Source organism: Agelaius tricolor, unplaced genomic scaffold, assembly GCF_023055355.1.
Source record: "Agelaius tricolor isolate 1412-34295 unplaced genomic scaffold, bAgeTri1.0.p SCAF_104, whole genome shotgun sequence".
NCBI classification, from domain to species: domain Eukaryota; kingdom Metazoa; phylum Chordata; class Aves; order Passeriformes; family Icteridae; genus Agelaius; species Agelaius tricolor.
The window spans coordinates 162,504-187,838 of record NW_027269364.1 but is presented as its reverse complement, the minus strand read 5'-3'; the positions used below and the strand labels follow the sequence as shown (position 1 = coordinate 187,838).

The following is a 25,335-nucleotide window of genomic DNA, read 5'->3' as shown; positions in this document are numbered from 1 at the left end:
CCAATCATAGCGTGAGGCAGGCGAAGGGCGTTCCCACCGATGCAAGGTGCAACCAATCGCAACGCGCGGTGAGGAAGCCACGCCCTTCACTGCCCTGGAGCCCTCAGAGCGGCCGCCAAGATGGGCGGGGCTGGGCGAGAGCACTGGGAGGGACTGGGTTATACTGGGAGGGATCGCTGGGGTCCCAATGGGCCCAGGGGTTCTCTAAGCGGCCTCTCCCTCCAATAATCACACGACGCTTCTTCCCACACCCCCATGGGGGGAGGGGCCTTTATTCCCCCCCAGTTTGGGGAGCAGGGTGGGGGAGGGGTGTCCCCCAAGCTGGGGGGGGACACACAGGACACCCCTCCCCCCATCATCGCCGCCGCCGCCGCTGCACCACGGTCCAGCCGTCCGAGGGGGGCGGGGGTGTCCCGCACTCCATGGCCTGGGGGGGGCAATGATGTCATCAGTGTCACAGACACCGCCCCCCAGTGATGTCATCAGTGTCACACACACACACACACACACCCCCAGTGATATCATCAGTTCCCCTCCCCTTCCCTCACAGGAGTCTTGGGGTGCCTCTCTCTAAATTTGGTGACACCATCACTGTCCCACCCCCATCCCAGCTTCCCCCTACTTGATGACATCATCAGGACTGAATGACATCATCAGGAATGACATCATCACCCCCTAGCCCCTCCTCACTTGGGGGGTTCTGAGAAGTCTCCACTCCCCAATTTAATGACATCATCAGTATCCCCCCCAGTTACACCCCATGATGTCATCACCACATCCCCACCTGCTCTGATGACATCATCAGGGAATGACATCATCATCGGAGCCCTTAGCCCGCCTCACTTGGGCTTCCTAGGGAGTCTCCACCCCCCAGTTTAATGACATCATCACTGTTACCCCATGATGTCATCACCACATCCCCACCCCTTTGATGACATCACCAGCACCCTCCCAATCCCATGCCCCCCAACCAATGACATCATCAGCTCCCCATGACATCATCCCAATGATGTCACCTCCTCACCTCCTCCTCTTCCTCGCCGCTCTCCTCCTCTTCCTCCTCCTCCTCCCTTCGCTCTCGGGGGCTCCGGGGGGCTGTGGGGGGGGTCCCAGGGGGGCTCTGGGGGTCTCCCCCAGGGCGGGCGGTGGCCAGGGCGGCGGCCAGGGCGGGGCCACGCCGGGCCAGAGCCCCCAGGGCCGCCCCCACCCCCCCAACGTCCCCACCCCGGGCCCGGGCAAAAAGGGTCACCAGCTCCCGGCTGACCTGCAGGGGGACACTGGGATGGACTGGGAACCACTGGGAGGGACTGGGAACCACTGGGAGGGCACTGGGAACCACTGGGAGGGCACTGGGGTGGACTGGGAACCACTGGGAGGGCACTGGGGTGGACTGGGAACCACCAGGGAGGGGACTGGGATGTACTGGGATGGGTCTGGGGGTGCTGAGGGTGATGTGTGGGACTGGGATGGACTGGGAGGATGTAAACGAGCACTGAGAACTGACTTGTCTATACTGGGAGGTGCTGGCAGCACTGAAGGTAACAGCCTGGGGATGGAATGGGATGAACTGGGAGTGGCTGCTGGGAACATCCTTGACCATACTGGTTTATACTGGGAACTACTGGGAGCATCTTGAAGGGACCAAGGGTACCAGGAAGGGACAAAGGCCACTAAAAGATGCTGAGAGCAGCCCGAGGACAAACTGGGCTGTACTGGGAGTGCCTGGGGGAGGCTGGCCAGCTGCTGGGAGCACACTGCTCCATACTGGTCCGTACTGGGAGCCCACCTGCTGCAGGCTGCCGTCCTCCACCACCGTGTCGAACTCGTTGTCCATCACCTCGGCCAGGAAATCTTCCACCTCCTCCTGCTCCAGGTCAGCTGGGGGGGACATCGGGGGTGTCACCTCTGCCCCTCCCGACCCGGACCCACCCTCTTCCCCCCCCCCCCGGCACGCACCGTTCTGTGTGAAGAAATCGAGCAGCGCCGAGCTGAGCCACGCGGCTTTTTCGGGACCCTGCGGCCCCCCGAAGCCCTGCGCCACCGCCAGCTGCGGGGACAGCCCGGGGGGGACATGGAGACACCCGGTGCTGGTCCCGGGGTGCCCCCTCTGTGTCCCCAAGTGCCCCCCGGAGTCCCCTCACGCTGCCCCCGCCTCATCTGCAGCGCCGCCCGCCCCCCCAGCACAGCTCGGAGCTGTCCCCAGTGTCCTCCCAAGGTGTCCCCAGGTGTCCCCGGTGTCCCCCTCACCTGCAGCGCCGCCCACCCCCCCAGCACGGCCCGCACCCCCTCCGCGAACAGCGCTCGCGCCTCCACCCCGGGGGCCGCCATGATGGCGCTGCGCAGGCAGCGCGGCCGAGCGCCGAATCCTCGAGTGAGCGAGGCACGGAGCGATCCCCGAGTCACCGATGGACGCGTAGGGGCGTGGTAGATCGTGGGCTTGGCATTGGGGGCGTGACCACAGCCAGAGGCAGGACGGGAACTACAGCTCCCGACAGCCCCCGCGCGGCGGTGGTCACGTGACGCGGGTGAGAGGGTGGGGGTCTGGGGGGTTGTGGGGGATATGGGGCACAGGGGGGGATATGGGGCACAGGGGGAATTTGAGGACACAGGTGATTGTGGGGGATATGGGGACAGGGGGAATATGGGGACGGGGGGGATATGGAGGCACAGGTGGCTGTAGGGGATATGGGGGCTGTGGGGGATATGGGGCACAGGGGGGGATATGGGGGCACTATGGGGGTACTATGGGGGTGCGGGGCACACAGGAGCTGGAGGGACATGTGGAAACTCTAGGGGGCTCCATGGGGTATAGGGGACACAGGTTATAGGGTCTGGGGGGCTCTATGGGGTATAGGGGGGCACAGGGGTTATAGGGCCTGGGGGGCAATAGGGAGTATAGGGGATTTAGTGGCTGGGGGGCTCTATGGAGTATAGGGGATTTAGGGGCTGGGGGCTCTATGGGATATAGGGGATTTAGGGGCTGGGGGCTCTATGGGGTATAGGGGGGCAGACAGGAACTGAGGGGGGCTATAGGGGGTGGGCTATGGTGGTCCAGGGGGGGCTACAGGGGTCAGAACTGGGCACACCCCCCCCCCCCCCACAGGATACATAGGGAGCCCCACAGCGCGGGGAGGAGGGGCTGAGGTACCTGTGGCATCCTGGGGGGGGGGGTACCTGTGACACCCGGGGGGGGGGGGCGAGGGTACCTATAGCACCCTTGAGGGGGGTACCTATAGCATCCTTTGGGGGGTACCCATAGCACCCCAGAGCATCCCGAGGGTACCTATGGCATCCTTGGGGGCGGGCGTACCTGTAGCATCCTTTTGGGGGGGGGGGCTGCCCCCGGAAGTCCTTCCTCCGCAGGAAGAGCAGCCGCTGTGCGGGGGGGGGGGGCGGGGGGATGCTTCCACCCCCCCCAGATTTCGTGGACCCCCCCAATTAACCTCGCTGCCCTTATTAATTACACCCTCCCCGATTACCCCCCACCCCCCCGCCCCATCGAAGCCTCTTTGTCTCCCCTGCAGGTCCCCCCCCGCAGGGGAGGGGGTGACGCGGCCACCGCCGGTGCCACCCGAGCGGGGGGGGGGGGGACACCCCTAAAATCGAGGTGACCCCCCCCAGACCCTCATAACCCCACCCCGGACACGCGGCCCCCTCCCCTCCTTCATCCATAGGGGCAGCTGGGGCTGGCGGGGGGGAGGGGGGGGGTCACCCCCTAAAATTTTCGGGCGGGTGGGGGGGTAGGGGAGTGGGGACAACCATGGCCGCCGATCTGGGGGACCCCAAAACTCCCGCGTCCCCCCCCGCCCCCCCAAAACGCTTCTTCCGCAAGAGCGTGGAGGTGCTGGAGGAGGAGGAGCGGGGCGAGCGCGGCGGCGACCCCGGCCCGCGGGGCGACCCCCGGCTCGGGGGAGGCGAGGAGGGCGAGGAGGAGGCGGAGATGAAGGCCGTGGCCACCTCGCCCGGTGGCCGCTTCCTCAAGTTCGACATCGAGCTGGGGCGCGGCGCCTTCAAGACGGTCTTCAAGGGCTTCGACACCGACACCTGGGTGGAGGTGGCCTGGTGTGAGCTGCAGGTGAGCCCCGAGCCGGGGGGGGGTCGTGGGGGGGGGAATTTTGGGGGGTTTGGGGTCGTGAGTTGGTGGGTGGGAGGTGAAATTTGGTATTTTGAGGGTCATGGGAATGGGGAGGATGTGTGGTGGGTTCTTGGGGGGGGGTTTGATGCTCTTTGGGAGATGGGGATGCCCCAAAATTCGTCATGAACCCCCTGATTGGGCCTCTCAAGTTGGTGTTTAACTTCTTCCAAAGCCATGAGTGGCTCCTCAAACTCAGCTTGAGACTCTTCTGGCATCAGCGATCCCCAAAATCTTCCCTTGAATCCCTCAGTTGGTCCTTTGAGCTCACCTTGAAGCTCTCCCAAACCCCAAAATTCATCATGAACCCCTTGACTGGCCCCACAAATTGATGCTGAAGCCCTTCCAAAGCTGTGATTGGTTCCTCAAACTCATTTTGAGGCTCTTCCAAAATCAGTGATCTCCAAAATCCACCCTTGAATCCTATAGTTGATCCTTTGATCTTATCTTGAACCCCTCCCAAAGACTGGGACACCCCAAAATTCATCATGAACCCTCTCAAACTCATCATTGGCTCCTCAAATTGATGTTGAAACCCTTCCAAAGCTGCGATTGGTTCCTCAAACTCATCTTGAGGCTCTTCCAATATCAGCAATCTCCAAAATCCACCCGTGAACCTTTCAGCTTGCCTTGAGCCCCTCCCAAAGACGGGGACACCCCAAAATTCATCATGAACCCTGAAATCGAGACCCCAAAATCACCACGAACCCCACAGGTGACCACCTCTGCCACCTGTGCACCCCACAGCCACCCCAAATGCCGTCAATTCCCCCCAAACTGAGCCATTTGTCCCCCAAAGTGCTTTGTTACCCCCTGAAATTGGGGAATGAGGATGATGATGATGATGATGAAGGAGTTTGGGGGTGAGCATGATGACCCTGGAGTGGGGGGATGATGATGATGATGATGAAGGAGTTTGGGGGTGAGGATGATGATGACGATGATGATGATGATGATGGAGTTTGGGGGTGAGCATGATGACCCTGGAGTTGGGGGATGATGATGATGATGATGATGATGATGATGATGATGATGATGATGATGATGATGCTGGCAACGACCCTGAAGTTTAGGGACAACGATGATATTGGGGTTGGGGGATGATGATGATGACGATGACAACAGCCTTGAAGTTTGGGGATGATGATGATGGTGATGATGATGATACTGGAGTTTGGGGGATGATGATGATGATGATGCTGGCAACGACCCTGAGGTTTAGGGACGATGATGATATTGGGGTTGGGGGATGATGATGATGATGATGATGATGGAGTTTGGAGGTGAGCATGATGACCCTGGAGTGGGGGGATGATGATGATGATGATGATGATCCTGGGGCTGGAGAATGATGCTGAAAACGATGATGATGATGATGCTGGCAATGACCCTGAGGTTTAGGGACAATGATGATATTGGGGTTGGGGGGATGATGATGATGATGATGCTGTCAACGAGGTTTAGACATCATGATGATGATCCTGGGGCTGGAGAATGATGCTGAAAACGATGATGATGATGATGCTGGCAATGACCCTGAGGTTTAGGGACAATGATGATATTGGGGTTGGGGGGATGATGATGATGATGATGCTGTCAACGAGGTTTAGACATCATGATGATGATCCTGGGGCTGGAGAATGATGCTGAAAACAATGATGATGATGATGATGATGATGATGATGACGATGACAATCCTGGGGCTGGGGGCTGCTAATGCTCACCCTGGAGCCCAGACCCAACACCGCTGCCGGACTTTGGGGTGCGTCTGTGCCCCCCCAGGACCGCAAGCTGACCAAGGCGGAGCAGCAGCGCTTCAAGGAGGAGGCCGAGATGCTCAAGGGGCTGCAGCACCCCAACATCGTCCGCTTCTACGACTCCTGGGAGTCCTCGCTCCGCGGCAAGAAGTGCATTGTCCTCGTCACCGAGCTCATGACCTCGGGCACCCTTAAGACGTGAGTTGGGGGCGCAGGGGGGAGACCTGTTTGGGGGGGGGGGGGGTCCAGGCGTGGCTGATGGGACCCCACAGGTACCTCAAGAGGTTCAAGGTGATGAAGCCGAAGGTGCTGCGGAGCTGGTGCCGGCAGATCCTGAAGGGGCTGCAGTTCCTGCACACGAGGACGCCGCCCATCATCCACCGCGACCTCAAATGCGACAACATCTTCATCACCGGCCCCACCGGCTCCGTCAAGATCGGCGACCTGGGGCTGGCCACGCTCATGCGCACGTCCTTCGCCAAGAGCGTCATCGGTGAGCACCGTGGGGACCTCGGGGACGCCCCCGAGGGCGCCCCCTGACCGCCCGCCCCACAGGCACCCCTGAGTTCATGGCCCCCGAGATGTACGAGGAGCGCTACGACGAGTCCGTGGATGTCTACGCCTTCGGGATGTGCATGCTGGAGATGGGCACGTCCGAGTACCCCTACTCCGAGTGCCAGAACGCCGCCCAGATCTACCGCAAAGTCACCAGCGTGGGTGTCCCGCCACCCCCCGAGACCCCCAAGTGCCCCTCGGAGCCCCCCCAAGTCACCACGTCCCCCCCACAGGGCATCAAGCCGGCGAGTTTCCACAAGGTGACGGACCCTGAGGTGAAGGAGATCATCGAGGGCTGCATCCGGCAGAACAAGGCTGAGAGGTGGGGTGGGGTGGGGTGGGACCCCTGCAGCCCCCCAGGACTGACCACACTGACCACACCCCCCACCCCCACGCCAGGCTGTCCATCCGGGACCTGCTGGACCACGCGTTCTTTGCCGAGGACACGGGGCTGCGCGTGGAGCTGGCCGAGGACGACGCGGGGCTGGACCCGGCGCTGGCGCTGCGGCTCTGGGTGGAGGACCCCAAAAAGCTCAAGGGCAAGCACAAGGACAACGAGGCCATCGAGTTCAGCTTCAACCTAGAGGCTGATGTCCCCGAGGAGGTGGCCTATGAGATGGTGAGGGGGTGACCTCAAAACCCTTCGGGGTTGGCCCCTGATTGGTGTTGATTCTCCCCAAATGCAATGAAGCTCCAAAATTGTGGCTCAAGCTCGTCTTGAGCACCCCCAAAGGCAGTGACAACCCAAAATCCATCCCAGGAACCCAACAGCTGGTCCCTCCAACTCTTCTTGAGCCTCTTCCAGAACAAAAGTCACCCCAAAATTCATCCCTAAACTTCACCTTGAGCCTTTCCCAAAACCGATAACCCCAAAATTCATCCTCAAATCTCACTCGAACCTCGCCCCCAAAACTGATCCCTAAACTTCATCTTGAGCCTTTCCCAAAACCGATACCCCAAAATTCATCCTTGAATCTCACTCGAACCTCGCCCCCAAAACTGATCCCTAAAACCTTTCCCAAAACCGATACCCCAAAATTCATCCTTGAATCTCACTCGAACCTCTCCCCCAAAACTGATCCCTAAACTTCACCTTGAGCCTTTCCCAAAACCGATAACCCCAAAATTCATCTTGGAACCTCAGCTTGAACCTCTCCCAACACCAATGACACCCCAAAATTCATCCTTTAACCTCACCTGGATCCTCTCCCAAAACCGACACCCCCCAAAATTCCCTCTGGAACTGATCCTGAGTCCCCCCCACCCACCAGCTCTCAGTGACCCCCCCTGGACACCCCCAAATTCCCTCTCTCAGGTGAAATCTGGGTTCTTCCACGAGAGCGATTCCAAGGCTGTGGCCAAATCCATCCGGGACCGGCTGGCGCTGGTGAGGAAGACTCGGGAGAAGAAGCAGGCGGAGGGCAGGGGGGGCCCCGAGAGCCGGGGGGGCCCCGAGAGCGAGGACACCGAGGTCGATCAGCACGTGAGGCAGCAGCTGCTGCGGGAGCAGCCCCCAGCCGGCCCTGGTGAGACCCCAAAACTGCCCCTGGGCACCCAGAACTGCACCCAGTGCCCCCAAAACTGCCCCTGGGCACCCAGAACTGCCCCCAGACCTTCAAACTGACCCCTAAAACTGCCCTCAGTGCCCCCAAAACTGCCCCTGGACACCCAGAACTGCTCCCAGACTCTCAAAGTGCGTCCTAAAACTGCCCCCAGTGCCTCCAAAACTGCCCCGGACACCCAGAACTGCACCCAGTGCTCCCAAAACTGCCCCTGGACACCCAGAACTGCACCCAGTGCCCCCAAAACTGCCCCTGGGCACCCAGAACTGCCCCCAGACCCTCAAACTGCCTCCTAAAGCTGCCCCAAGTGCTCTCAAAACTGCCCCTGGACACCCAGAACTGCCCCCAGACCTTCAAACTGACCCCTAGAACTGCCCCCAGTGTCCTCAAAACTGCCCCCCATGTCTCCCAATCTGCCCTGAGCCCCCCAAAACTGCCCCCAGTAGTGAGACCCTCCCCAGCAGTGACCCCCCCTCCTCCTTGCTCCCTCCCCACAGCCGAGGGGCTTCTGGACAATGTCCCCCCCCAAGATGTCCCTGGTCCCTGTGGTGTCACCGGAGCCCCTGAGCAGCTCTGGGGGTACCCACAGGGAGCCCAGGATGGGGTGTCCCCCCCTGTGCCACCACCGGTAAGTGCCCGTCACACTGGGGGGGGGGTCCTGGGTGGGTCCAGACCCCCCTGGCACTGCCCCGTGTCCTGCAGGTGACCCAGGGGACCGAGGGGACAGCAGAGGATGGCACCGGAGGAGCCACCACGGAGCCACCTGGGCCTGAGGGGGACCCCTGTGGCTGTGGCGGGGGGTCGGTGACAGTGGGGACACAGCCACAGGTGGCACCCGGGGCACCGGGGCCGGGGGTGGCACCGAGAGCGGCAGCGGGGGTGGCACTGCCAGCCGCGGGGGTGACAGCGGCTCCTGGAGCGTCACCAGCACAGGGGGTGCCACCTCTTACTGGAGCGCCACCGGCCTCGGGGGGGACACCGGCTCTGGGGGTGACACCTCCAGCTGCAATGCCACCAGCTCCGGGGGTGACACCAGCTCCAGGGGTGCCACCAGCTCTGGGGGTGCCACCAGCCCAAGGGATGGCACCAGCTCCAGGAATGCCACCAGCTCTGGGGGTGCCACCAGCTCTGGGGGTGACACCAGCCCAAGGGATGCCACCAGCTCCAGGAATGCCACCAACTCCAGGGGTGCCACCAGCTCTGGGGGTGACACCAGCCCAGGGGATGGCACCAGCTCTGGGGGTGCCACCTCCAGCTGGAATGCCACCAGCTCCGGGGGTGACACCAGCCCAGGGGATGGCGCCAGTGGCAGGGGTGACACCAGCCCCAGGGATGGCACCAGGAGTGGCACCCCCAGCTGGGGTGCCACCACAGTTGGTCCCCATGGTGCAGCTGCAGCCAGGCCCTGGAATGCCACCAACAGCCCCTGGGATGCCACCAGGTCCAGCAATGTCACTGCCATCTGGGATGCCACCAGCCCAGGGGATGCCACCAGGTCCAGGAATGCCACCACAGCCAGTCCCCACCATGCAGCCACAGCTGGTGCCAGGGATGTCACCAGCTCTGGGGCTGCCACCACTGTCCATCATGACACCTGTCTTGGGGATGTCACCGGCCCCGGAGTTGCCACCTCCATCCATGATGCCACCAGCCCAAGGGATGCCACCTCCATCTGTGATGCCACCAGTCTTGGGGGTGTCACCAGCCCCAGGGGTGCCACCTGCCCAAGGGATGCCACCACCATCCATGATGCCACCAGCCTCAGAGATGCCACCACCATCCATGGTGCCACCAGCCGTGGCAATGCCACCAGCCCCAGGGATGCCACCAGCACAAGGGATGCCAGTTCCACCCATGATGCCACCAGCCCAAGGGATGCCAACTTCATCCGTGATGCCACCAGCCCCAGGGGTGCCACCTCCATCTGTGCTGCCACCAGCCCCGGGGATGTCACCAGCCCCAGAGATGCCACCTCCATCTGTGCTGCCACCAGCCATGGGGATGTCACCAGCTCCAGAGATGCCACCACCATCCATGATGCCACCAGCCATGGGGATGTCACAAGCCCCAGAGATGCCACCACCATCCATGATGCCACCAGCCATGGGGATGTCACCAGCTCCAGAGATGCCACCACCATCCATGATGCCACCAGCCATGGGGATGTCACCAGCTCCAGAGATGCCACCACCATCCCCAATGCCACAACCCCCGATGCTCCCTGGCCCCGAAGAGCCCTCGGTGCCCGCCGAGGCCGCGTCCCTGCTGCGTGTCCCCGATGTCCCCGATGTCCCCGGGCCGCGTGCCCGGCAGCGCCGCGCGTCGTGCCAGCGCCCTGCCCGCTTCCAGCTCACCGTGCTGCAGGTCAGGGCAGGGCCGGGGGCCGGGGGGACCGCGTGGGGACATCCCAGCACGGTCACAGAGTGTCACCACCCCTGCAGGTGTCCTCAGCTGGGGACAACACGGTGGAGTGCCAGCTGGAGACCCACGACAGCAAGATGGTCACCTTCAGGTTTGACGTGGATGGGGACGCGCCCGAGGACATCGCCTGCTACATGGTGACCCCCGAGCTCTCCCCGTGTCCCCAGCCTGTGTCCCCCTCCCCAATCTCTGTCCTCTGTCCCCTTCCCAAACCCGTGTCCCCCTCCCCAATCTGTGTCCCCAGCCCATGTCCCCTTCCCCCACCCATATCCCCCCTCAATCTCTGTCCCCTGCCCCACTCTGTGTCCCCGTGTCCCCACTCCATGTCCCCCTTCCCAATCTCTGTCCCCCTCTCCAATCTGTGTCCCCCCCAAAATCACGTCCCCCCCATCCCAACCCGTGTCTCCCCCCCTGCAGGTCGAGGACAACTTTGTTCTGGAGGGGGAGAGGGACAAGTTTGTGGAGGAGCTCAAGGCCATCGTGGAGCAGGCGCGGGGGCTCCTCGGGACCCCCGCCCCGGACCCCCAGGTGCTCCCCCTGCCCCCCTCACCTCACCCCTCCCCCCCACCCAGACCCCCCCCCCCCCACTGACCCCCCCCAAATGTGTCTCCCCCCAGGTGGGACCCCTGGAGCCGCCAGCGGGTGGTGAGTAGTGGGGGAGGGGAGGGGAGGGGGCTGGGATCGCCCCCCACCCGCTGACCCCTCGCCCCCCCCCACCAGGGGAAGGACCCCCCCAGTCATCGCCCGTGGGGCGCTGGAGGTTCTGCATCAACCAAACCATCCGGAACCGCGAGGCCACCGGTGCGTCCCCGGGGGCTGGGAGGGGACACGGAGCTGCCACCACCCCCCCGGGGCTGGGGGGTGTCACCCCGACCCTGTCCCTGATGGGGGTGTCACCCTCACCTCATCCCTGATGGGGGTGTCACCCCGACCCTGTCCCTGATGGGGGTGTCACCCTCACCTCATCCCTGATGGGGGTGTCACCCCGACCCCGTCCCTGATGGGGGTGTCACCCTCACCCCGTCCCTGATGATGGTGTCACCCTGACCCCATCCCTGATGATGGTGTCACCCCGACCCCGTCCCTGATGGGGGTGTCACCCTCACCTATCCCTGATGGTGGTGTCACCCTCACCCATCCCTGATGATGGTGTCACCCTCACCCATCCCTAACGGGGGTGTCCCTTCCCCACAGGCCCTGGCGGACCCCCGCCCGCCCGGAGAGCCCTGGGGACATCGCAGGGGGGTCCCCAAGGGCAGGGGACAAACAAGAGCGGAGCACCGGAGCAGGATGGGCCAGGGGGGCCGGAGATGGGGGTCCCCAAAGCCCAGGACCTGGATGTCCCCCAGGGACAGGAGTCAGCTGTCTCCAAACCGGAGGAGCTGGGTGTCCCCCCGGCTTTGGGGACAGCTGTCACTGGTCCCCAGGAGGTGGCTGAACCCACGGGACCAGAGAGGATCAACCCCGAACCCCAAGATCTGGGGGCTCCCCAAGGCTCGGGGCTGAGCGTCCCCAGGCCTGGACACCCGGACGTGGCTGTCCCCAAAGCTCCGGAGCTCAATGGCCACCAAGAGCCCCTCGTCCCTGGGGACACAGAGCCAGGTGTCCCCCAGGAACAGGGGACAGTCACTGCCCCATTGGAGCAGGAGGGACCCAGGGAGCCGCCCGAGCCCACAGAGCCCAAGGACGTGTCCCAAGAGCCAGGTGACCCCCAAGGACTGGGGACATTTGTCACTGGACCCCCAGAGCCACCAGGTGACCCCCAAGGACTGGGGACATTCGTCACCATTGCCTGGGGCCAGGAGGGACCCCCGGGACCAGAGGTGAGTGTTCCCCACGCCAAGAGCTGGACACCCCAAAGCCCCAGGTGTCCTCCGGTCCCCAAGGTCTCAGTGTCCCTCAAGGACCGGAGGCTGCTGTCCCCATCCCCAGAACTTTGGTGTCCCCCAAACCCAAACACCTCAGTGTTCCCCAAAGACCAAAGGAATGACTGTCCTCAACCCCAAACTCCCTGTCCCCCAAACCCTGAGTCCTTGGTCTCCCTGAACCCCAAACCCTGATGCCCCAATGACCCCAGAACCCCATCCCCAAGGCCTTGATGACCCCCAACTCCAAGACCCCAATGACCCTAAACCCAAACCCCCACGCTCCTCGTGTCCCTTTAACCTCAAAATGTCAGGATCCCCCAAACCCAAAATCCCAAGAGTCTGATGACCCCAAACCCCAACCTCAGGACCCTGATGTCCCCCAAAACCTCAAGACCTCGATGACCCCAGCCCCCTGTGTCCCCTCAGCCCCAGGCCCTGGTGTCCCCCCAGTCCCAAACCTCAGTGTCCCCAAACCTTCAAGCCCAAGGCCCTGTTGTACCCTGGCCATGCTGATGCCCTGTTCCCATTGCTGTTCTCATTCCCATGCCCATTCCCATCACTGTTTCTGTTTCCATCCCATTCCCATTCCCATATTCCTATTCTCAATCCCATCCCCATTCCCATATTCTCATTCCCAATCACACTCCCATATTCCCATTCCCAATCCCGTTCCTGTTCCTGATCCCATTCCCATATTCCCATTCCCATTCCCATATTCCCATATTCTCATTCCCAATCCTGTTCCCATTTCCATATTCCTATTCCCGGTCGCACTCCCGTATTCCCATGCCCATATTCCCATATTCCCATGCCTTCATTCCCATTCCCGTTCCCATTCCCTCAATCCCATTCCCATATTCCCATTCCTGTTCCCATTCCCTCAATCCCATTCCCATATTGCCATCCTCATATTCCCATTTCCACATTCCCATTCCCATTCCCATTCCCATTCCCTCAATCCCATTCCCACATTCCCATGCCCGTCCCCATTCCCTCAATCCCATTCCCACATTCCCATACCCATCCTCATTCCCTCAATCCCATTCCCTCAATCCCATATTCCCATATTCCCATTCCCACATTCCCATCCCCATTCCCTCAATCCCATTCCCATATTCCCGTTCCCATTCCCTCAATCCCATTCCCACATTCCCATCCCCATATTCCCATATTCCCATTCCTATATTCCCAATCCTGTTCCCATTCCCTCAATCCCATTCCCACATTCCCACATTCCCATTCCCGTTCCCATTCCCACATTGCCATCCCCATTCCCACATTCCCACATTCCCACATTCCCATTCCCATTCCCTCAATCCCATTCCCACATTGCCATCCCCATGTTCCCATTCCCACATTCCCATTCCTATATTCCCATTCCCTCAATCCCATTCCCACATTCCCATCCCCATATTCTCATATTCCCATTCCCACATTCCCATTCCCATTCCCATTCCCTCAATCCCATTCCCTCAATCCCATATTCCCATTCCCACATTCCCATCCCCATTCCCTCAATCCCATTCCCACATTCCCATTCCCATTCCCTCAATCCCATCCCCATATTCCCATTCCTATATTCCCACACCCATCCCCATTCCCTCAATCCCATTCCCACATTCCCATCCCCATATTCCCATATTCCCATTCCCATATTCCATTCCCGTTCCCATTCCCTCAATCCCATTCCCACATTGCCATCCCCATTCCCACATTCCCACATTCCCATTCCCGTTCCCATTCCCACATTCCCACATTCCCACATTCCCCCATTCCCATTCCCGTTCCCATTCCCACATTGCCATCCCCATTCCCACATTCCCACATTCCCATTCCCGTTCCCATTCCCATATTGCCGTTCCCACATTCCCATCCCCATTCCCACATTTCCACATTCCCACATTCCCCCATTCCCATCCCCATTCCCACATTCCCATTCCTGTTCCCATTCCCACATTCCCACATTCCCACATTCCCACATTCCCACATTCCCATCCCCATTCCCACATTCCCACATTCCCATTCCCACATTGCCATTCCCATTCCCACATTCCCACATTCCCACATTCCCATTCCCTCAATCCCATTCCCATATTGCCATCCCCATTCCCACATTCCCACATTCCCATCCCCATTCCCACATTCCCACATTCCCACATTCCCACATTCCCACATTCCCACATTCCCCCATTCCCGTTCCCATTCCCTCAATCCCATTCCCACATCCCCATTCCCACATTCCCATCCCCATTCCCACATTCCCACATTCCCGTTCCCATTCCCATATTGCCATTCCCATTCCCACATTCCCACATTCCCACATTCCCACATTCCCATTCCCGTTCCCATTCCCATATTGCCATTCCCATTCCCACATTCCCACATTCCCACACTCCCCACATTCCCACATTCCCCCATTCCCCCGTTCCCGTTCCCGTCCCGCAGGCCGTGCCCCCCGCCCGCCCCCCGCCCGGGGCTGCCTCGTTCCCGCTGGGGCTGTGCCCCCGCCTGCGCAGCCCCCGCAAGGGCTGGGGGCGCCGCATCAAGAGCTGGGCCCGGCGCCTGCGCCCCCCTTCTGGGGGGGGGGACCCCCACACAGGTACGGGGGGGAGCCCCAAAACCCCTGGGGAGCCCCACAGCCCATCCGCGCCCACCCTGTACACATAAACCTCATCTGTGTCCCCCATGGACCCCTAAATCCCATCTGTGCCCCCCGTGTACCCCTAAATCCCATCTGTGCCCACCCTGTACCCCTAAACCTCATCTGTGCCCCCCATGTACCCCTAAATCCCATCTGTGCCCCCCCCATACCCCTAAACCTCATCTGTGCCCCCCCCATGGACCCCTAAATCCCATCTGTGCCCCCCATGTACCCCTAAATCCCATCTGTGCCCCCCCCGTACCCCTAAACCTCATCCGTGCCCCCCATTCATGGCCCTTCATGTACCCCTCATGGGACCCCCTTGTGTCCCCCATTTGCACCCCCATGTGCCCCCCATTTACACCCCCTGTACCCCCATTTGCACCCCCCATTTACACCCCCATATCCCTCTGCACCCCCATTTACCCCCCATGCCCCCCCCCACTGACCCCCCTGTCCCACAGAGGAGCCAGAGGAACTCGGGGACCCCTCAAGGCGAGGGCACTGCCAGGTGGGTGTTGGGGGACCCCAAAACCCCCCAGGGACCCCCCCCAAACCACCCCAGAAACCCCAAATCTGCCCCAGAGACCCCCCCCCAAACTGGCCCAAGGAATCCCTAAACTGCCCCAGGAACGTCAGAACTACCCTAGGGACCCCCAAACTGCCCCAGGGACCCCCCAAACTGGCCCAAGGAATCCCTAAACTTCCCCAGGGACCCCAGAACTACCCTAGGGACCCCCAAACTGCCCCAGGGACCCCAGAACTACCCTAGGGACCCCCAAACTGCCCCAGGGGCCTCAGAACTACCCCAGAGACCCCAAATTTGTCCCAGAAACGCCCCGCAACTGCCCCAGGGACCCCCCCAAACTGGCCCAAGGAATCCCCAGACTGCCCCAGGGACCCCAGAACTACCCTAGGGACCCCCAAACTGCCCCAGGGACCCCCCAAACTGCCCCAGGGGCCTCAGAACTACCCCAGAGACCCCAAATTTGTCCCAGGAACGCCCCGCAACTGCCCCAGGGACCCCCCAAACTGCCCCAGGGATCCCCCAAACTGCCCCAGGGACCCCAGAACTACCCTAGGGACCCCCAAACTGCCCCAGGGACCCCCCTCAACTGCCCCAGGGACCCCCCAAATCCCCCCAACCCCACCCTTCACCCCCATCCTCTGTCACCCCTTTCTCCCCCTATTCCTCCCCAGCCACCCCCTGAGCCCCCCGACCCCGAGGGCGACTGGGGGGGCCCCAGCTCGGGCAGCGAGAGCGGGGGGCTGGGGGGACCCCCGCACCCCCCTGGGGCCCCCCTGCTCCCGCCGGGGTCCCCCGAGACCCCCCTGAGCAGCGATGGGGACTCGGAGCCCGAGGACGAGGCCCTGCGGGAGCAGCTGCGGCGGCTGCGGGAAAAGTGAGTGAGGGGCTTTTGGAGAGGGGGGAATTTGGGGGAATTTGGGGGAATGTGGGGGGTCCGGGGGAGGTTTTGGGGGTCCCAAGGGGGATTGGGGGGTGTGGGGGCACCCCCCGACCCTACCCAGGAGGTGCTGAAGCTGCCGGTGTGGAAGGACTCTGGGGGATTTTGGGGGGTCCTGGGGAGGTTTGAGGGGTCCTGGGGAGGTTTGGAGGTCTCGGGAGGGTTTTGGGGGTCCTGGGACGGTTTTGGGGGTCCCGGGAAGGGTTTGGGGACCCCCTGTGACCCCCCCCTTCCCTGCCCCATCAGGCACATCCAGGAGGTTCTGGAGCTGCGGGCACGGCAGGACCGGGAGCTGCGGGAGCTGCACCGGCGGCTCCGAGCCCTCAAAGAGGCCCGGGGGGACCCCCCAAAATGGGGAGGGGGCGGCGGGACCCCCCCCCAGCGAGGCCATGGGGGGTCCCCACGGCGGCCTCGGGGGGCCCGGGCACGAGGGAGGGGCCGGGGCGTGGCCCTGACAGGTTTGGGGGGAAAGGAGGGGATTTTGGGGGGATTTTGGGGGGCTAGGAGGTGAATTTGGGGCACAAAGGGGGGATTTTGGGTGCAAATAGGGGATTTGGGGGGATGATGAGGGGATTTTGGGGTGCAAATAGGGGATTTTGGGGGGCTAGGAGAGGATCTGGGGCACAAAGGGGGGATTTTGGGGGGCTAGGAGGGGATTTGGGGCACAAAGGGGGGATTTTGGGGGGCTAGGAGGTGAATTTGGGGCACAAAGGGGGGATTTTGGGGGGCTAGGAGGTGAATTTGGGGCACAAAGGGGGGATTTTGTTGGGCAAGGAGGGGATTTTGGGGTACAAAGGAGGGATTTTGGGCAGCAAGGAAGGGATTTTGGGGGGGTAAAAAGGGGGTTTTGGGGTACAAAGGGTGGGTTTTGGGGTCCAAAGGGGGGATTTTGGGGAGCAAAGAGGGTGGGTTTTGGGGTACAAAGGGGGGTTTTTGGGGTACAAAGGGTGGGTTTTATGGGGCAAAGAGGGGATTTTGGGGTACAAAGGGTGGATTTTGGGGTACAAAGAGGGGATTTTGGGGTACAAAGGGGGGATTTTGGGGAGCAAAGAGGGGATTTTGGGGTCCAAAGGGTGGATTTTGGGGCACAGGGGGAGGTTTAGGGGTAAAAAGGGGATGTTTTGGGGCGCAGGGTTTTAGGTAAGAAAAGTGGAAGTTTTGGGGTGCGGGGGGGAGGTTTTGGGGTGCAGGTTGGCCTTGGGGGGGGCTCTTCCCTTTTCCAAACTCCCCTCCCTCACCTGCAGAGGCCTCAGCCCCCTCCCCAGGCCCCCCAACCCCCCCGGCTCCCCCAAAAAAGGGGCTCTTCACCGACGACCTGCACCGGCTGGTGGATGAGTGGGTCCAGGACACGGCCAGGGCCCAGGTGCGGGGGCTTTTTGGGGGGCTGTGAGGATTTTTGGGGGGCTGGGGGGGGCCTGAACCCCTTTTTTGGGGGGCTGGAGGTGCCCTGCACGCATTTTTGGGCGGCTGGGGGGGATTTTGGGGGGCTTTTAATGGTTATTGGGGGGCTGGGGAGGGGGCCAAACCCATTTTTGGGGGCTGGGGGGGCCTGAACCCCTTTTTTGGGGGGCTGGAGGAGCCCTGCATGCATTTCTGGGTGGCTCAGGGGATATTTTGGGGGGCTTTTAATGGTTATTGGGGGGCTAGGGAGGGGGCCAAACCCATTTTTGGGGGGCTGGGGGGGCCTGAACCCCTTTTTGGGGGGCTGGAAGGGCCCTGCACGCATTTTTGGGCGGTTAGGGGGATATTTTGGGGGGCTTTTAATGGTTATTGGGGGGCTGGGGAGGGAGCCAAACCCATTTTAGGGGGGCTGGGGGGGGGGGTTTTGGGGGGTTCCACATTTTTGGGGGTCTGGGGGTGGGTGAGAAGCTGAGAGGGTTTTCTGGGGTGGGCTGGGATGGCTTTTAGGGAGCTGAGCCCCCTTTTTGGGGGTATGGGGGCTATTTTGGGGGGGCTGCACCCCATTTATAGGGGCTTGGGGGGGATCTTGTGGGGCTGACATGGCTTTGGGGGGGACCTTTGTGGTGTCTGAGGGGGGTTTGGGGGTTTCCCTTCACCCCCTTTTTGGGGGTCCGGGGGGGGGGGGGGATCCCCGAAACCTGAACCCCACTTTTCTGCCTTTGTGGTGTCTTTTGGGGGGTTTGGGGGGTTCCCTTCACCCCCTTTTTTGGGGGGGGGGATCCCCAAAACCTGAACCCCACTTTTCTGCCCTCCCCCTTTCCCCCAGGCCACCTCCTCGTGGGTCTCCACCCTGCGCGGCCCCCGCGGGACCCCCCGAAAATGGGGGGAGCTGCCCCCCCCCAAACCCGCCCTGCGCGGTGGGGGCAGCCCCCTCCCCCCGGGGGCTGAGTGAGGGGAGGGTCCCTTACTGAACCCCCTGATTTTGGGTCAAAACCCCCCAATTTTGGGTCAAAACCCCCCAATTTTGGGTCAAACCCCCCCCCATTTTCAGCCCCCAAATCACTTTGTTTCACCCCACAACCCCTCCCTTGTTTTACCCCCCCCCACACCATTGGGTGACCCCAAATTTCCAGCCCTAAAATGACCCCAAAATTCCCCTTTTTTTTGGGGTCCTATAGTGTGACTGCTATTTCTGGCCCTAAAATTGCCTTATTTTGCCCTAAAATTCCCCCTGTTTTGCTGCCCCCATGGGCTGAATCCACTTTTTGGTCTCAATTCACTCCTTTTTAGGATACTCGACCCCCCCCCCCTCAATTTCTGGCCCCAAAACAACCTAATTTTGACCCTAAATCCCCCCTTTTTGGCCCCAAAATCTCTGTATTTTATTCCAACCCCTCCTTTTTTGGGTCATTCCCCCTTTGAAGGTGACTTCAATTTCTGGTGCCCAAAATCCCTGCATTTCACCCCAAAACTCCCCTTTTTTGTGCCTGCCTATCCCAGTTTTCTGCCCTAAATCCCTCATTTTACCCCAAAATCCCGTTTTTGGGCATTTCCCCCTCTGCATGAGGTGACCCCATTTTTTAGCACCCAAATCACCTCATTTCACCCCAAAACTCCCTTTTTTGAGGCCTTTTCCCCCCTCTTTTTCACACCCCCTGAATGTGATGCCACTTACTGGCCCCAAAATTGCCTTGTTTAATCCCAAAACCTCCTGTTTGGGCCTATCTCTCCTTTTTTTACCTCTCCCACTACATTACCCTACTTTTTGCTCCCCAAATCACATAATTTCACCCCAAAAAGTCTCTTCTAGGACCTGCCCTTCCCCCTCAGGATATCACCCCAGTTTTCAGCCCCATAATCTCCTCATTTCACACAAAAAATCCCTTTTTTTGGGCCTTGCCGCTCTTTTTGTCCCCACACAAAGTGACCCCAGTTTTTAGCCCCCAAACGGGCTCGTTTTGCCCCCAAACACAAACAGTTGAACCCCAGCCTCTCATTTATATCAACATTCCTTTTTTCCCCCTCAAAATACTCCAGAGACCCCAGAATTCCCATTTTTTACCCAAAGACCCTCATAGGCCTGGAATTCCCCCTCACGTGACCTCAGTCAAGGGGAGTGGGCTGTACTGGTTTTACTGGTGACCCACCCCCCCCCATACTGGTCGTACTGGTGCAACAACCCCCTCTCATTCCTGTACCTCTCCCTCAGCCCATTTTTGGGTCATTTTGTCGTGTTTTCCTCTCATCTACCTCACCCCTTCACCAAGCCAGCAACGTTATGGGGTGAATTCTCGGGTGTTCTGGTTCGAGGGGGTGGGGAAGGCGTTTGTTTTGCGGGGAAATTGTTAAAAAGCGCGAAAAAAAAAATCGTAAAATTTAAGAAATAAAAGCGTGGCTGGTGCGCGCCACTCCCAAAATGGCGGCCGGACCCGCCACACTCAAGCTGGCGACGGCGGCGCCACGCCCAAGATGGCGGCCCCGCCCCCGCATACCCAATGGAGGCGTTCCGTCCTTCCCAAAATGGCGCCCTCGCCCTTCCCAAGATGGCGGCGCGACGCGGCCAAAATGGCGTCCGGGCCCCGCCCTCTCCCTCCCCGTTTCCGCGTTTGAATAAAACTTTCCCGGGCGGCCCGGAGCGCGCAGAGGCCGAGGCGGCGGCGGCAGCACCGGGCCCGGGGCCGGCAACGGCGGCGGCGACCGGGCGGCGGCGGAGGAGCGGCCGCGAGAAGCGCTGGGCCTTGCCGGGGCGGGCTGCGGCCTAGTCGGGAGGTGGCGGTGGGGGGGGCGCAGGCCTCGCGGCGTCCCGCAGGCCCCGGAGGGGTCCCGCCGGCCTTGAGGGGGTATCGGCGGCTTTTTGGGGGTTCCTAAAGCTTTTAGGGGGTCCCGCGAATCTTTGGGGAGGTCTCGGGGACCTCATAGCGCGCGGGGAGGGGGCGCCCGGGACCCCACGGACGCTGTGAGGGGACCCCGGGCCCTGCGGCGCTTTTGGGGGTCCCCACACGCTATAGGGGCGGGGGGGACTCTGTGGGCGCGTTTTTGGGGGGCTCTGGGCCCTATAAAACCTCGGGGAGGGGGTCCCAGGTCCCTGGTGACCTTTGGAGGGGTCTCTTATCACCTCTAGACCCTTTTGGGGAGGTCTTAGGCCGTCATTAATACCTGAGGGGGATCCCAAGTCTCCGCAGGCCCTTTTGGGGTGACCCCGGCCCGTACAGGGGTTTTTGGGGGGTCGTGCTCCCCAATTCCCTTCAGGGCCCTCCGCAGGCCGCGTTTTGGGGGGGGGGCTTTGGGGGTGCTTTTAGGGGAGCAGCCGAGGGGTTGGTTTTGGGGTTTTTTTGAGGTTTTTATGGGGGGTGGTTTCCAGGTGATTTTTGGGACTGTTTTAGGGGTTTTGCTGAGGCGGTTTTTGGGGGGTTTTGAGGCTGTTTTTGCGGGGTTTTGAGGCTGTTTTTGGGGTTTTTTTTGAGGCTGCTTTTGGGGTGCGTTTGAGGGTGGTTTTTTTAGTTTTTTTTTTTTTCTTTTGAGGGGGATTTTCGGGGGTCCGGCGGGCAGCGCGCGGATGTCCCGGGCCGGGGAGGGTCGCGGGGGTCCGTAGGGTCGGGGGTCGCCCCGGGGGCCCGGCCATGGCCTCGGTGCCCGTGTACTGCCTGTGCCGCCTGCCCTACGATGTGACCCGCTTCATGATCGAGTGCGATGGCTGCCAGGACTGGTTCCATGGCAGGTGGGACTGGGAGCACTGGGAGGGACTCGAGGGGGGGACTGGGAGCGCTGGGATGGGGCTGGGAGCACTGGGATGGGGCTGGGGTGGGACTGGGGTTACTGAGAGGCATCTGGGAGGGACAGGGAGGCATTTGGAGGGTGCTGGAGGAGACTGGGATGTATCTGGGAGGCACTGGGGGGGACTGGGAGGCATCTGGGAGGGACTGGGAGAAGTCTGGGAGGCACTGGGGAGGGAACTGGGAGAAGTCCAAGGGTCATTGAAGGGACTTTGGGGGGGCCTGGGAAGAACTGGGAGAAGTGTGGGCAGTGCTGGAGAGCTCTGGGAGAAGTCTGGGGAGGGTTGTGGGATACTGGGAGGGACTGGGAGGCATCTGGGGGGTGCTGGAAGGGATTGGGAGAAGTCCAGCGGTACTGGAAAGGGCTTGGGGTGTACTGGGAAGGGTTTTGGGGGTACTGGAGGGGCTGAGAGGGACTTGGGCAGTACTGGGAGAAGTCCTGGGGGTACTGGGAAGGAGTCAGGGAAGGACTGGGGGGTACTGGGAGGGATGGGGAGAAGTCTGGCAGGGACTGGGAGGTGTAAAGAGAGGTGTGGGGTGCAGTGGGGGTTACTGGGAGGCACTGGGGGTTACTGGGAGGTATAAAGTGAGGTGTGGGGTGCAATGGGGGTTACTGGGAGGCACTGGGGGTTATTGGGGACATGCTGGGGGTTACTGGGAGGCACTGGGGGTTATTGGGGAGGTGCCTGGTGGTTACTGGGAGGCACTGGGGGTTACTGGGGAGGTGCCTGGCGGTTACTGGGAGGCACTGGGGGTTACTGGGGAGGTGCCTGGTGGTTACTGGGAGGCACTGGGAGTTGCTGGGGTGTCCCCACAGCTGCGTGGGGGTGGAGGAGGAGGCGGCGGCGGAGATCGACCTGTACCACTGCCCCCAGTGCGCCGTGCTCAGGGGGCCTTCTGTCAGTGAGTGGGACTGGGGGGACTGGGAGGGACTGGGAGGGACTGGGATGGGGCTGGGGGAGATGCTCTGGGCTCCTTGTGGATCCCCCCGTGTCTCTCTGTCCCTGTGTGTGTCCCCGTGTGTCCCCCTGTCCCCACTGTGTCCCTGGGGCCCCTGTGTGTCCCTGCATGTCCCTCTATCCCCATGTGTCTCTCTGTCCCTGTGTGTCCCCACTGTGTCCCCCTGTCCTTGTGTGTCCTCACCGTGTTCCCCTGTCTTCACCATGTTCCTCTGTCCCTGTGTGTCCCCATTGTGTCCCTGTGTGTCCCCACTGTGTCCCTGTGTGTCCCCACTGTGTCCCTCTGTCCCCGTGTGTCCCTGCGTGTCCCTCTTTCCCCATGTGTCCTTGTGTGTCCCTCCATATTCCCCTGTCCCCACTGTGTTCCTCTGTCCCTGTGTGTCCCCATTGTGTCCCCCTGACCCCACTGTGCCCCTCTGTCCCTGTGTGTCCCCACCGTGTCCCCCTGTCCCTGTGTGTCCCCACTGTGTCCCCTGTCCCCACCATGTCCCTCTGTCCCTGTGTGTCCCCACTGTGTCCCCCTGTCCCCACTGTGTCCCTGGGGTCCCTGTGTGTCCCTGCATGTCCCTCTATCCCCATGTGTCTCTCTGTCCCTGTGTGTCCTCACTGTGTCCCCCTGTCCCCACCGTGTCCCTCTGTCCCTGTGTGTCCCCACCGTGTCCCTCTGTCCCTGTGTGTCCCCATTGTGTCCCTGTGTGTCCCCACCGTGTCCCTCTGTCCCGCAGTGAAGCGGCGCCGTGGCCCGGCCAAGGCCCCGGAGCAGGACCCCGGCCGTCCGGCCCGCACCGGCAGCGCCCAGTTCATCCGGGAGCTGCGGGGCCGCACCTTCCCCAGGTGAGGGCAGGGACAGGTGAGGGCAGGGACGGGTGTGGGTCAGTGCCAGTGATGGTCAGTGCTGGGCATGGGCAGTGCTGGGCATGGGCAGTGCCAGTGATGGTCAGTGCCGGGTGTGGGTCAGTGCCAGTGATGGTCAGTCCAGTGATGGTCAGTGCTGGGCATGGGCAGTGCCAGGTGTGGGTCAGTGCCAGTGATGGTCAGTGCTGGGCATGGGCAGTGCCAGTGATGGTCAGTGCCGGGTGTGGGTCAGTGCCAGTGATGGTCAGTCCAGTGATGGTCAGTGCTGGGTGTGGGTCAGTGCCAGTGATGGTCAGTGCCAGGTGTGGGTCAGTGCCGGGTGTGGGTCAGTGCCAGGTGTGGGTCAGTGCCGGGTGTGGGTCAGTGCCAGGTGTGGGTCAGTGCCAGTGATGGTCAGTGCCGGGTGTGGGTCAGTGCCAGGTGTGGGTCAGTGCTGCCAGGTGTGGGTCAGTGCCAGGTGTGGGTCACTCCTGGGTGATGTTGGTCACTCCTGGGTGATGTTGGTCACTCCTGGGGGGTGTTGGTCACTCCTGGGGGGCTGTTGGTCACTCCTGGGGGGCTGTTGGTCACTCCCGGGGGGTGTTGGTCACTCCTGGGGAGCTGTTGGTCACTCCCGGGGGGTGTTGGTCACTCCTGGGGGGCTGTTGGTCACTCCTGGGTGATGTTGGTCACTCCTGGATGATGTCGGTCACTCCTGGGGGGTGTCGGTCACTCCTGGGTGGTGTTGGTCACTCCTGGATGATGTTGGTCACTCCTGGGGGGCTGTTGGTCACTCCTGGATGATGTTGGTCACTCCCGGGGGGTGTTGGTCACTCCCGGGTGATGTTGGTCACTCCTGGGTGATGTTGGTCACTCTTGGGGGGCTGTTGGTCACTCTTGGGGGGGTGTTGGTCACTCCTATGGGTGGTCCCACCCCTGTCCTGCCCTCAGGTGTGGATAAGCTGCTGCTGTGACCTAGGCAATGGGATGGGGGATCCCTATCGGGGTTGGGTGACCCCTAAGGGGTTGAGTGACCCCTTTGTGACTCAGGGGGTGTCCCCGTGGGGCTCTGGGTGTCCCCGTGGGGCTCTGGGTGTCCCCGTGGGGCTCTGGGTGTCCCTTTGTGGCTCTGGGTGTCCCTTTGTGGCTCTGGGGGTCCCTGTGGGGCTCTGGGTGTCCCCGTGGGGCTCTGGGGGTCCCCGTGAGGCTCTGGGGGTCCCCGTGGGGCTCTGGGTGTCCCTGTGAGGCTCTGGGTGTCCCTGTGAGGCTCTGGGTGTCCCCTGTGGGGCTCTGGGTGTCCCCTGTGGGGCTCAGGGTGTCCCTTTGTGGCTCTGGGGCTGTCACTGTGCCCTGCTCTGTCCCCCCCAGCGCGGACGAGGTGCTGCTTCGGCCCAGCGGGGCGCAGCTGACCGTGGAGTACCTGGAGGAGAACAGCTTCAGCGTGCCCATCCTGGTGGCACGGCACGAGGGGCTGGGCATGACCCTGCCCCCCTCATCCTTCACCCCCCGGGACGTCCTGCACCACGTCGGTCAGTCTGGGGGGGCTTTGGGGGGCTTTGGGGGGCTTTGGGGGGCTGCATCAGGGGACCCCCAGGACCCCATGGCAGGGGAAGAGTCCCCCCCTCCTATAACTTCACTCTTTGTATTCTACTGAGGGGTTTTGGGGGAATGCGTGAGGCTCCAGAGGGTCCCCATTCAGGTTTTGGGGTGCACAGGGGGTGCCCAGGACCCCATAAAAGGGGCAGGGTCCCCCTTATGGTTTCACCCCCTTGTTGGCATCTTACTCTGTATGGAGGGGTTCTGGGGAGATGGGTGAGGGTCTAGAGGGTCCTCGTTCAGTGGTTGGGGTGCTTGGGGGTTTTGGGGTGCACAGGGAGGATTTGGGGTGCACAGGGAGGTTTTGGGGGGTTTTTGGGGTGCTCAGGGAGATTTTGGGGGGGGGTTTGGGGTCTCCCCAGCCATTTTT

General features: G+C 61.7%; 3 protein-coding genes and 1 long non-coding RNA gene across 9 annotated transcripts; 2 read left to right on the top strand and 2 right to left on the bottom strand.

Annotated features, from left to right (window-relative positions):
* Positions 1–225: 225 nt before the first annotated feature.
* Positions 226–3,458, bottom strand: TSR2 (TSR2 ribosome maturation factor). 5 transcript variants are annotated; one of them, XM_071419314.1, is made up of 5 exons: positions 2,248–2,377; positions 1,957–2,047; positions 1,787–1,878; positions 1,025–1,095; positions 226–427 (listed from the first exon to the last, which is right to left on the bottom strand). In XM_071419314.1, the coding sequence occupies exons 1-5, from the start codon at positions 2,326–2,328 to the stop codon at positions 229–231; spliced, it is 534 nt and encodes a 177-aa protein (XP_071275415.1). In that variant the 5' UTR covers positions 2,329–2,377; the 3' UTR covers positions 226–228. The 5 variants fall into 5 exon arrangements, with proteins under 5 accessions (XP_071275415.1, XP_071275416.1, XP_071275418.1 ...); XM_071419315.1 differs by lacking the exon at positions 2,248–2,377 and adding an exon at positions 3,311–3,458 and having other exon boundaries at positions 240–427; positions 1,025–1,264; XM_071419317.1 differs by lacking the exon at positions 2,248–2,377 and adding an exon at positions 3,149–3,172 and having other exon boundaries at positions 240–427; positions 1,025–1,264.
* LOC139586128 (serine/threonine-protein kinase WNK2-like) lies at positions 2,425–20,204 on the top strand. Of its 2 annotated transcripts, XM_071419309.1 has the most exons (22): positions 2,425–2,525; positions 3,525–4,075; positions 5,915–6,087; positions 6,162–6,382; positions 6,445–6,602; positions 6,678–6,766; positions 6,844–7,063; positions 7,760–7,970; positions 8,504–8,634; positions 8,709–9,276; positions 9,379–10,370; positions 10,448–10,564; positions 10,845–10,955; positions 11,045–11,072; positions 11,148–11,228; positions 11,622–12,250; positions 14,741–14,894; positions 15,401–15,447; positions 16,137–16,339; positions 16,649–16,860; positions 17,647–17,765; positions 18,630–20,204. In XM_071419309.1, the coding sequence occupies exons 2-22, from the start codon at positions 3,761–3,763 to the stop codon at positions 18,753–18,755; spliced, it is 4,905 nt and encodes a 1,634-aa protein (XP_071275410.1). In that variant the 5' UTR covers positions 2,425–2,525; positions 3,525–3,760; the 3' UTR covers positions 18,756–20,204. The 2 variants fall into 2 exon arrangements, with proteins under 2 accessions (XP_071275410.1, XP_071275409.1); XM_071419308.1 differs by having other exon boundaries at positions 8,709–10,370.
* Positions 15,531–16,089, bottom strand: LOC139586133 (uncharacterized). The gene is made up of 3 exons (XR_011677469.1): positions 16,003–16,089; positions 15,783–15,898; positions 15,531–15,719 (listed from the first exon to the last, which is right to left on the bottom strand). It is a non-coding gene; the product is annotated as an uncharacterized lncRNA (long non-coding RNA).
* Positions 20,205–20,633: 429 nt separating the features above from the next.
* LOC139586130 (histone lysine demethylase PHF8-like) lies at positions 20,634–25,038 on the top strand. The gene is made up of 4 exons (XM_071419311.1): positions 20,634–21,521; positions 22,394–22,479; positions 23,261–23,369; positions 24,738–25,038. Exons 1-4 carry the CDS (start codon positions 21,424–21,426, stop codon positions 25,021–25,023), a joined length of 579 nt encoding a protein of 192 aa, XP_071275412.1. The 5' UTR covers positions 20,634–21,423; the 3' UTR covers positions 25,024–25,038.
* Positions 25,039–25,335: the final 297 nt, after the last annotated feature.